Source organism: Juglans regia, chromosome 13 (genome assembly GCF_001411555.2).
Source record: "Juglans regia cultivar Chandler chromosome 13, Walnut 2.0, whole genome shotgun sequence".
NCBI classification, from domain to species: domain Eukaryota; kingdom Viridiplantae; phylum Streptophyta; class Magnoliopsida; order Fagales; family Juglandaceae; genus Juglans; species Juglans regia.
The window spans coordinates 2,699,719-2,711,059 of NC_049913.1; the positions used below are offsets into that span (position 1 = coordinate 2,699,719).

General features: G+C 35.9%; 1 protein-coding gene, 1 long non-coding RNA gene and 1 pseudogene across 4 annotated transcripts; 1 reads left to right on the forward strand and 2 right to left on the reverse strand.

The window, feature by feature from the left end:
- The first annotated feature begins 407 nt into the window (after positions 1-407).
- On the forward strand, positions 408-1,157 carry LOC108983911 (annotated as a pseudogene).
- Positions 1,158-1,216: 59 nt separating this feature from the next.
- LOC109016753 (protein EXECUTER 1, chloroplastic-like) lies at positions 1,217-8,859 on the reverse strand. 3 transcript variants are annotated; one of them, XM_035684529.1, is made up of 14 exons: positions 8,350-8,859; positions 7,363-7,479; positions 7,159-7,224; positions 6,339-6,445; positions 5,621-5,702; positions 4,737-5,456; positions 4,462-4,585; positions 4,116-4,285; positions 3,484-3,558; positions 3,271-3,363; positions 2,990-3,140; positions 2,180-2,270; positions 1,697-1,772; positions 1,217-1,610 (listed from the first exon to the last, which is right to left on the reverse strand). In XM_035684529.1, exons 1-11 carry the CDS (start codon positions 8,749-8,751, stop codon positions 3,048-3,050), a joined length of 2,049 nt encoding a protein of 682 aa, XP_035540422.1. In that variant the 5' UTR covers positions 8,752-8,859; the 3' UTR covers positions 1,217-1,610; positions 1,697-1,772; positions 2,180-2,270; positions 2,990-3,047. The 3 variants fall into 3 exon arrangements, with proteins under 3 accessions (XP_035540422.1, XP_035540421.1, XP_035540420.1); XM_035684528.1 differs by lacking the exon at positions 1,697-1,772; XM_035684527.1 differs by lacking the exons at positions 1,217-1,610; positions 1,697-1,772 and having other exon boundaries at positions 1,849-2,270.
- Positions 8,860-9,691: 832 nt separating this feature from the next.
- On the reverse strand, positions 9,692-11,341 carry LOC118344269. Its single transcript, XR_004798007.1, has 3 exons — positions 11,310-11,341; positions 11,014-11,238; positions 9,692-10,131 (listed from the first exon to the last, which is right to left on the reverse strand). It is a non-coding gene; the product is annotated as an uncharacterized LOC118344269 (long non-coding RNA).

Consider the following 11,341-nt stretch of genomic DNA (forward strand, 5'->3'; position numbering starts at 1 on the left):
CGGATGTAATATCAGGGCCCGGTTGGGGGTTAGGATATACAATCCGGGCCGAAACCCGTAACCGGAACCCGGTTATCCGGGTTCCGGACCGGGCCGGATAAAAATCCGGCCCGGATGAACAGTCTTAGCATCTAGTGATCATGATGTAAGTAGATGAGCATGTATGAAAGCCTTAAAACTCAGGTCCCAAGTAGACCCCTGGCTGGTGAATGGAACTTGCAATAAAGTTTGCGTCGTAAAGCTGATTTTGCAAAATATGCTACGGTATAAAATTATGGGATGAAAGAAAAGAAAAAGAAAAATCACACTTCATAGCAGTTCAAAAGGCCAACCAGGTTAGATATAGGCTGTGTACTATTATACTATATAGTGTGATTGTTCTGTATTTGATTTATGATCGATCTCTCATGTTGGTTTCTTCCACTACTGCAGCTCTGCGATGGTTAGAGATTGAAGCTAATGTAACAATCAGGCGCAAAGACTGCATGGATGGATATTTGGGTTCAACTGAGGAGGATGGCTCAAATGCTTTTGTTGATTTGGTGAAGTAAAATCAGATCAAAGTGGCAAGTATTTTTAGAATATCATGTACTCCAAGTGGTTTTTCCACCCTTGAGTCGACATTTGCCCTAGTTAATTATGATCTATGGAGGCTTTTATACTTCACTTTAGCAGATTATCTTTTGATTTCAAATATTAAAACGTTAGTGATTTTGTTTGGTGAAGATATTGGCTGTACGGATATGCACAGATATCTTCGTGCTGGACTTCGTTTGCTCTGCACCATCGGCAAGAAATCGTGGTTTCCTCAAACCTCTGAAGGATGTAGTTTGTGTATTCCCGGGGATGTGCTACATATGATCTTTCTGTCCACGTTGCCAGAAACACCAAAGGAACCTTAGCTCATCCCCAGGTAATTAATATAGCTAAGACCAAACAAGGTATTTAAGTTCTTTGTCAATAGAATTCATAGGAACTTACCTTGGCAACTGAAGGCTATAATGTCACACGATTTGACATGGAGTTTTAAAACTTGCTCGTGTTCATATATTACAGGAGCTTATGCATCATGTTGGCCTATACATGGCGAAAGGAAGCGGAGCAAAAATAGCGAATGAGGTGTCATTTGACTCGCAAAAGAAGCCATGAGCGAGAGAGTTCAGCATTACCAAGATCAATAAATCTTGTGTCATATGGAGGCCAGTACTTAATTATATGATTTAAGTGTCTGTCTTCTCTCTTCTGAATAAAGTTGTGCCAAGTACATTAGGATCGATGGAGCTTGAAAAAATGAGATTTGAGTAAAATAAGTATCACGTCGATATGCCCGCTACATCAACGATATTATGCGAATGATCCCGGAATGTTAAAGTAGCAGAATGTCCATTAAAAAGAACTCCATTTTTGTGCTTTAATAAACCTGCAACTTCAGGGCTCACCATATGTATTGTGATTTTCATAGTTGTTAGCATCACGATGGTCTAGGTTAAGCTATCTATCTTCCCAGCAGCCGCCCACCAAATCCACTCCTTTCCCACTTAGAGATGCAAAATTAAAAGCATAGAGAGAGCTGTTCGACAAAGCGGACATATAAAGAAATACTGCAAGGCCTGAAAAATAGATAGAGAAGAAAATTAGAAGCAAAATGGCTATAATATCACAGATAATGTGATGATGGAACTCCACGGGAGAGAACCAGCGTTATTATATTGCAGATCCTCATGTTGAGTGCCAATTCAACTATGTCTAGCTAGCCACATTACTCTCCAGACCTGCACGGCGGCACGCATGGTGCAAGCACAATGAAGAAATAAATTGAAAAAGAAAAAATTATGTTCAATTCACCAATGAGCGTAAATGCTGGCTTTACTAAGAATTTTGATTGTTTTGCATTTGAATTCTATGTTTTTGAACTGCATCCCAAAAATTAGACCATCAACAGGCCTCGCATATTTACATCTCTAGTTAAAGTATTTCACAAGACCATCTACAGGTTAGTATATGGGAATTATACTGCATCAAGTTACACGGCAAAATCCTGATTATTGATTTGTAGAACTACAAATATTTATACATGCATTGATAAAAGGGGTGCCTAAAAATAAAGAGCAATGGAAAGGGCCATTCATTGCATTTCAAATCTAGGATGGCTACTCCCCATTGAGTCTATAATGCTTACGAGTGCACTGGTCAGTTGAGTGATGAAGAGCTCCAGGATTTCTCTACCATACTTGGAAACAGCAACTTTTCAGTAATAATACCTTCCAATACTGGACAACAAAGTTGACAAAGGAAACCATAATAAGAGGATTTTAAACTCTGTTATAACATGCCAGGCTCAACATTGAGTCACTGTAGAGAAAATTATATTGAAGAAGTACAATTCACATAGAGAAATTCTGTAAGCAGGGGTGAAGCTAGAAAAATTATTCTTTTTTTCGTCTTCAGATTTTTTTAGCTTGCTCCCCCAGACACCTTGGTGCATGGTTCCAAGTGAACAGGAAGGCCACTAATGTCTTTTTTTTTTTATGGGACGACTTGATATTATGAAACATTCGGCATCCATGTTTCTTGCCCATAGTAAATCTAGTGATATATGTGGTAATAATCTAATTGTGATCCAGTGCTACTCGTAAGTTTTTTACGTCAAAGGATGCACATAATGCTTTCTTCATATATATGCATGGTTTGTGAATTCTCTGTTATGCATAGATGTGCATTCCATACTAGAATTGAAAGAGATTGTTGTAGGTATGCTATGCTAGAGGTGCCATGGTTTAGGAAAGGGGGATCCATGGCACCTCTAGCATAGCATACATGGTATGCTATGTATACTATGTCCATCAATAGTATGTACATGCCAACCATTTAAAAGATGCAAATATATGCAAGGTTCCACTAAAATTCAATATAGTTAAATGTCAAGAAAAAAAAACCCCAAGATGGAACTGCATGCAAACTTGTTTCTTTTTACATGAAGGGAACTTACCTTACAAAATCTGAGCAACGAATTTACAAGCTTGAACATAGGATGTACAGCTAAAATCTTACTCTTGAAGCCTCAGCCTATTGAAGAACACCAAAAGGTGGTATTCAGGGGCCCAATAGACAAATCCAACAACAGGACCCCCTTTAACATACTGCAGAATCCCATTGAAGGTGCGACATGCAATCAGTATGTATTTGGGGAAAAAGTTAAGTACAGGTTCAAGGAAAAAACCCATATATATGGTAAAACAACTAGACAAGATACAACAGCAAAAAGTAGACCTTTCCATCAAGAATAACAAGTTCACCATCAACCCATCGAGGATTGTGAAACCCAGGCTCAGCAAGCCTCCCTTGACCTTTATAACGAGCAATCTGAGCAGCAAACAGCATCATGAGAAGCTCTTTAGCTCAAAGAAAAGAGAAAGGGGCAATAATGAAAGCAGAAATGGGGAGAAGATCAGAAAATCTTGGCAGCTTGAGGTAAATATGTACCACTCCAAGTTCTTCTGGAATGATCCCTTTAAGTGGAAGCTGATGTCTTTTCCCAACCTTTGCATGGAATGCCACCTGCAGAAACCAAAAGTTAAAACCTTCGAAATTCCAAGTTTTTACAAATATGAAATACGAATCATGGATCATGTGTTTTTTTTTTTTTGTCATAAATATCATTACTACCAAATTTTCACCAATATTGAGTAAATTTGTCAAAAATTCACACAGGCTGGAGATCTTTTTATAGGCAGTAATGGTATCAAATTTTTTTTTTATAGGTAGTAATTGTATCAACTCCTATGGCCATATTCTATTCATTACCTATAACATAACGTTTGTTATTTGCCTTTTAACCTTAAAACTAACATAAACCCGCAAGCTATACTAGGCTTACGTCCAAAACTTAGGTGCTACAAACTACAAGCTATGTTAGACCAATTCAAAGAGAGATCATTTTTTGGTGCACAAAAGATATTTATGAAAATTTGTGGAGCCACCACCACCACTCACTAATAAGAAACACAAATGTATGTTATGTACCAGTAATGCAAAGTGATTCCAGTTAATAAGATCCACAAAATCAGGCACTAACGATATAAGATAACACAAAATAATTGGTTTTAAGAAATTACCTCGCCTGCTGGTACATAAGGATCACCGATAAGTTTTATGGCTTCTACATATTCATAAAATTCAAGATCTGATGGCTTCTTTTTCCCACCATCCTCTTGCCACTGACCAAATTTTCGGCTCAGATGAATGACTTCTGATGTGGACAGCCCATGTGCACCAATGTACAGTCCTGACAAAATGGAAATATTCTCAACTCCTTACACCCTAAGCTGGTTTAAGGGAATGGGATAAAAGGAGGAAACACATTCTAGGATTTAGAAACATAACAAACAAGTACCATAAGAAGCTAGTTTTGTATTAAATCACAACAATATTAAAAAATGAACAAGTCCCAAGGGAAATCACCACTTAGAGGATCTGTAGATGTTGGCATTTTAATGCTATTGAAGGTTGTTGATCCAGAAAGTGGTTGATAATTTTGAGCCTGGCTAAGCGTGAGCTTTATTAATTCACCGACATCTTTGAGAACCTGACGATTAAAGCATAATTTTACAAACTAAGCATATTCAATAGGGAAAACCTCACAACAGAAACAAGTTTGTAAGCTTGGGATATATTAGGTAGATCCGCACTCTACAAAATGTGTACAAAGGTATGCCAAGTGAAAACTTCAAACCAACCTTCAAGGGTATCTTCTCCCTACCAATGAATTTAGCAAGATCCAACATAACATGGTCAATCTTGTGTTGACCTTGAGGCTTAGCTGATTTATCTACTGAAGCTTGTTTCTTGACACCAGAATCCTGCTCATTGATGCTTTTCTCTATAGATAAGGAAAATGAAAAACGCCCCTTCTTCTCTAGCTTAGCAGGTATTCGTAGTAAATCTTTAGTAGGCAAACTGTTGGAGAGTTTCTGTACAAGACCACCCACAACAGCTTTAACTGCAATTTCATTTTGCTCCTCTCTTTCAATAATTCCAGGATCAGCATCCATTTCAATTTCATCTGCCTCTTGGTCACTTTCCCCATCATCTTGATCTTCTGCTTCTACCCTATCTATCTCATTGTCCTTCTCTTCATCTTCTTCCTCTATAATCTGCTCCATCACTTTAGATATTAAATCTCTGTCTAACTTCCCTGGTGCTGTCACTTTTAAAACCTTGACCTTCACACCAGGAATCATATCCTTCAATATGTTCTGGAAACCAGACAGACCGTCAGCTAGATCAGAACTATCGTCCCTATCATCACCATCTTTGGGATCTTCAGTATTCACAGCAAATAGATCACCTTTGTCTTCCGTTGAGTCTAATGGATTCAAGCTGCTAGTGGCATCAAATGTTTTAGAGCGAACTTTCAAAGAACCTTCAAAAACTCCCCTCCGCTCTAAGTACACGGCCTGAAAATGACATGACATAAAGATAACATATAGAGAGAAAACATTCAACATAGAAGTACATCAGAACAAACCACCTGAAACATGTCTATGAAAATGGGGAAATAGATAACATATAAAGAAAAAACGTATTACACAAGAGACCTTAATAAATGGAGAAAATGTACCTTCTGTTTATATTCACCTCTCTTGTTCACTGTGAGAAAAACTTCAAACAAGGGAACACCAGCTGCAGCCGTAGCAAGTTGCCTGGCAAAGAAGAAAGAAAAGGAACCAAAAATAACTGATGAACAGAAAGCCTTAAAAATATAAGAATCTTTAATAGTAAGCAAAAGTGGCATGCCATGTCGCAGGATCCAATTGTAAAAATTTTGACCGACATACCAAAATTGCTTTAAATTAAAAGTATATAAGAAAAGGTGTGCAAAAACCATAACGTGATCTAAATTTAAATATTAAACTGTCCAACAAGACATCTTAAATGAGATAATTGATTTCCAATAAAAAAGATTAAAATTTTGGAAGGATTTGGAAGTTGTCTCACAAACATGGAAATTGTGTGAAAATTTGAAATTTTCAACAAGTGTTCATTATGGTATCTCCTTTGTGGCCCGAAATTATAACTAGGTTCAGTATTTGTAATTTTGTATACTTCCTGTGTACTTGGGCTTTGCCTTGTTACTTGTCTTAATAAAATTTCTTATTCATCAAAAAAAGATTAAGATTAAAACAGAAAGCAATAAACTAAGAAACCCCAGGAACACAAAGGGCACAAATGCCTTTACAACCCAACAAAAAACAACTTAGAACATCAAGTCTTGGCTAAAAAATCTGACTAAAACTTGAGGATCAAAATGAAAGAACTAATCAAGAAAAAGACCTTACTGAGGGCTATAACTTCTTGCCACATATCTTCCATGTTCTGCCGTTATTCGAATAATTAGACCATGGGGATCATTGATATCTTTTGCAATGCCAGCCCACCATCCGACCTGGAAAACAAAATAAAAAACTACATAACTCCAAGTAACCATATACTATATCAGCAACGTGTTCCAGTACTTATTAAGGACAGCATTGTCTATTATTAAGTATCATTGATTCGTCTTGGTAATGTGTTCCATCGGCTCCAGGAAAATGAATATTGATTCTGTGAACAAATAGCAATTTGATGGTATTGCCAATGAGCTTTGGCTCAACGAGTACTTCCTCTCTCTACTTAAAAAAAAAAGATGGCACACCAGCAAAAAAAATCTAGCAACTTGGTTTGGAACCAAACAAGAACCATATTAATTTTATAAATGAAAAGAAACAGAAACTTGTTAACATTTCAAGCGTACAACAACAAATTTGCAATAGAGGAAATGAGCCAATGTGATTTTCTGTTTGCTGCCTCTTACAATGACCAACTTCAGATTTATTTTGCTCCCCCCCCCCCCCCCAAAAAAAAAAAAAATGGAAAAAGGGAAAAAATAAAAGAATTCGCAACAGGTAACAACTCAAAGAATTGTGTGTGAGAATATATGCAGAAACGTTACAAGAATAACAGAAAAATATCATGAGCCGTTAGTGTTAAGTTAAATATGAATAACAAACTACTAAAAGAATCATTTACCAATCTAAAACCTTTTACACTTTCACATCAAAAAACATTTTTGCAATGTATACAAATTGCTAACAAGGAAAAAAAGGTTATGCAGCTCACCAATCCAGCACCAGCATTGTCTTGTATGTAAGCTGCATCCTGAAAACGCTCTTCCTCTATGGCTTTCTGGAACAAATAGATTTGCAAAATAATAACAACAACAACAACAACAACAACAACAATAATAATAATAATTATAAAATGAACCAAGAAGGGATTGAAAAAAGAGTGTTATTTTATTTTTCTTAATGAATGTTTTCATACATTCAGATGAGACATCACTCTGCCAACAGTATCATTTGTAGCTGCAGCAGCAATGGCCACCTTGAGCCTAGCAGCATCTTCATAATCCTCTATATATGCAGCATGACCTAACTTTGACTGTGAAGACCAAAAGAAAATAGGTCAGTGTATAAATTATGTCCACACAACAGAAAGCAAGATAATAATTCAATCCAGTAATTTGATGGCAGTTCCAGATGAACTTGCCATGGAAGTTCCCCTAATACGATCAAATAAGTTAGTTTCTTGAAATTCATAAAAAACAGTATTAAGTAGGAAGGATGATTCTGGAAACTCCTTTTGAAGATAAAGAAACCAACAGTAACATTGAAAGCACAAAAGCTCGCGACACACGCTATCTCAAAACATCACCCGCAAGGACAATGCTGGTAAAAATAATATGAAAAATGCTAAATGTATTTAAGAAAAATTTACAAAAAAAATTTATTTCTCCACGTGTAAGTTATTGATATGCTAAAAATCCTGGAATTTGAAATTCAAAATTTGAATTTAAAAAAAAAAAAAAAATCTAACAAAATCAGTCTTGTAATAAAGTGTATGTAAAACTGTAGCACTACTCAAACAATATATACCTTGTTGTCAACTAGCTAAGCTGGTAAAGTTACCTGGTATTGTGGAAGGTTAAAGTGAACAAGGGATTACCTGGTATTATGGAGGGTTAAAGTGAACTGGTAACGCCATTTTATTTTCAAAACTCTGAAAAAGGGAATTTCTCTGTCTTTCCAACAATGCATTTTTTCGTAGGCTACAATTGCGATTGTTTTTTACAAAGAACTAATAAGTTTTATTAATAAAGCAATTGCTGAATTTACACCAACCAATTTTTAGTTTGTTCTTTAGAGTCCATTGTCTAATTTGCTCTTCTTCGGCGTCAAACGACCATATACGAACAAAATCGCAATCCCATTCATGCAATAGTAAAGACGTAAAAACTGCAATGAAGCCGACCTTAAGAATGGAGGCAAGGCATTCCTGGCCATCGATTTCGTCGAAATGCTTGCCCCAGCGATCCCAATCCCATTCTTCCTCCTCCGAATTTCGGCTCTCGCTCAGCTCACCATCGCGAACATCGTCGGCCTCTTTCCGGTTGGAGTTGAAGTAGGAATTGAAGCGTTCGATCGCGGTCTTGACGACGTCGTGGAGCAGAGAGTCCCATCGCCAGCGGATGGTGTTGTCTGGAGAGGATGAGGCGTTGTGGTGGGAGCGGCAGATGAAGGAGTCGGAAATCCTAGAGATGAAGAGGGAGTGGGGCTGGGACGGGTAGGATGGTCTTCTCAGAGGGGGAGGGGAGAGAAATTTGGGGTTGGGGAAGACCAGGTTGCGAGAGGTCGGAGGAGATATGGAAGCCATGAGAGAGAGAGAGAGTGTGTGTGCGCGCGCGCGCGTGCTGTGTTTGATTATAAATGGTCGAGAGTAGTGTTCGTTGTGTCGCTTTCTGGGCAGAGTAGTGGTTATGACGGGAGAAAGCGAAAACCAGGTTGAGTGGTAGTTGAAGAAATCTACAAACTGGCTGCCAGTAATACTCCACGAAATCTTCATTTTCTAGATTAGTACAAACCGGTTTGATTGGAAATTGATCTGTAAATTATTAGATATTTTAAGGAAAACACTAGTTTCACAGATCCTCTACCTATTTTTTTTTTTAATTTTACACTGTATTTATATTTCCTTAAGTTGCAATAAGTTAAAATATTACGAAGCGGTAGTTGAAGAGAGACTTCGGCTTATTTAGATAACGTGACCGATGAGATAATTTTATATTAAAGTTAAAAGTTAAATATAATATTATTAAAATATTATTATTATTTTAAAATTAAAAAAATTAAATTGTATAATATATATTATATAAAAGTTTTAAAAAATTATTATAATAAGATAAATTAAAATAAGATGAAATACTTTTACTATCTAAATCGACTTGAGAGGCTCATTTGGATTCATAAAACTTTTCTTCTCATCTCATCTTATTATTACAAATTTCTCAAATTCTTATATAAAATATAATAAACAATTCAATTTTTTTAAATTCTAATTCATTTTTTTTAAATTTTAAAATAATAATAATATTAAAAATAATAATTTTTTTCAATTTTCATCTAAAATCTTCTCATCTCAAATTAACCTTACACAATCTCTGAAAAATTCTTGAGGATTTTAGTCCATAAAATGATAATGGCCCAAAACAGAGTGTAAAGTTGACAATTTTTTTTTTCCTTTTTCTATATTATAATTAATCTTTTCTTGGGATGATATCCAAAAAAACATAAACACTGAAGTAATTTATTTTTGACAGATAAAATAAGATATTATCCCAACACAGCTTTCAATTATTTTAATTCTTACACGATTTAACCCTCAGTAACACTCAGAAATGTACATAGAATTCTTATTTAAAGGGATCAGAAATGACTTGGAGCTCAAAATCTGGCTTCAGATAATGAGCAAGCAACTCTGCATACAACTCAAATCTGGCAGTCGTTCGGAATCCCCACCTGTCTTTTATCTGCCTACAAAGGTTGAGATCCATGTCTGAGATAAGCAGTCCATCCCTGTTACGGGAAAGAGATGGGGTGCAAGAAGCATCTGGGGCTGAAAAATGACTGGATCCATAGAAATGCCCAAGATTTGGAGGTTTGCCATCTCTGGAAGTGCATGGATGGGCGAATTTCTCAGTCCCAACACGATTGATTGACCCAACAAAGTAACTGTTTGCTATTGCAGCACTGCGGGCTGTAAAACCAACAAATTACATGAAAATTTCCTAGTTCAAATAAAGTATTCTTGGTTCTTTATTAATACTAATAGCTTGCTTAGAAAAAGCCAAAAAAAAAAAAAAATGACAATTTCTAAGGGCTTAAAAATTGTAGCAAGTGTAGCAAATGATTGCCAAAAATGAGATTTTACTAACTACACCAATCGGGAGAGAAATGCTACTTTTTTTATCTTAAACTTTATCATCTTTAATAACAATGCTACTATGCTATATTTTAAGTAGTTGTTAATTTAAATGGTTGACATGTGAAGGTATTTAAAATGTGTCACATCAGCAAGTACGATTAAAAATGACAAGATTTCATATGAAGAGTAATATTATTTTAAAATATGTAGTCGTAATGTGAAGCAATTTTGATAAGGAAAAAGCTACTATGCCCACCAAACTTGACCGCTTGGTAAATAAAAAAATTTTAATTTTTTTTATTTAATGATTAAGGAAATGAGTTTAAGTGTATTGATATATTTTTTTTTATTTTTTAAAAATATTTAAATATATTAAAAAAATATGAATAATAAAAAAAGAAGTTACAAAAATAACTAGCAGTATGAATAGGCAGCAGAATAATACCGCTCTTTTGATAAACTATGTCATTTGGCATTTGCTACTAGAAAATTCTTGTAGATGGACCCATCTCACAATGGATCGTTTCCAACCTCTATGCAGAAGAATATGGGGCTGCTATCTAACTATTTGTTATGTCTGATTTGTATGTGCCAAAGTTTAACCCAAACATACACAATCATTATCACAGGCAGAATCAAGATTCAGAAAATATAAATCCATCAAACAAAAAGTGAAATTCAACAAGGCGGCAAATCAAATGGATAGAGAACAACCTAGACAGGCCACATTTGTTCACTGGTTTCGCCAGTGGAAGCAGAAGGGTTGAAAACAATCTCTGTACCATTCAAACCAAAAGCTAACCAATTCAAAGGATGGTGCCTCCCATAACATAAATTAACAGCTATATTTCCGAAAGCCGTCTCGAAAACAGGATGCCCTGTGTCGCCTTCCATATAGAATGTGCTCTCGTTCTAGTCTCCAGTTCCGGGCATATGGTTCTGCCAAAAAAGTCCAATCTCAGTATGTCAAGTAAGAAAGATTATAAACAGCAGACAAGATATTAGCTTACCTTCCTATGCTTGCCAATTATGTTGCCATGAT

Coding starts and splice junctions, on each gene's coding strand:
- LOC109016753 (XM_035684528.1), bottom strand. CDS start 8,751: ATGGCTTCCATATCTCCTCCGACCTCTCGCAACCTGGTCTTCCCCAAC. Junction 6,446..7,158: donor ACAATGCTGGTGCTGGATTG/GTGAGCTGCATA, acceptor TTTGTTTTCCAG/GTCGGATGGTGGGCTGGCAT. Junction 3,364..3,483: donor TTCCAGAAGAACTTGGAGTG/GTACATATTTAC, acceptor TTTGCTGCTCAG/ATTGCTCGTTATAAAGGTCA.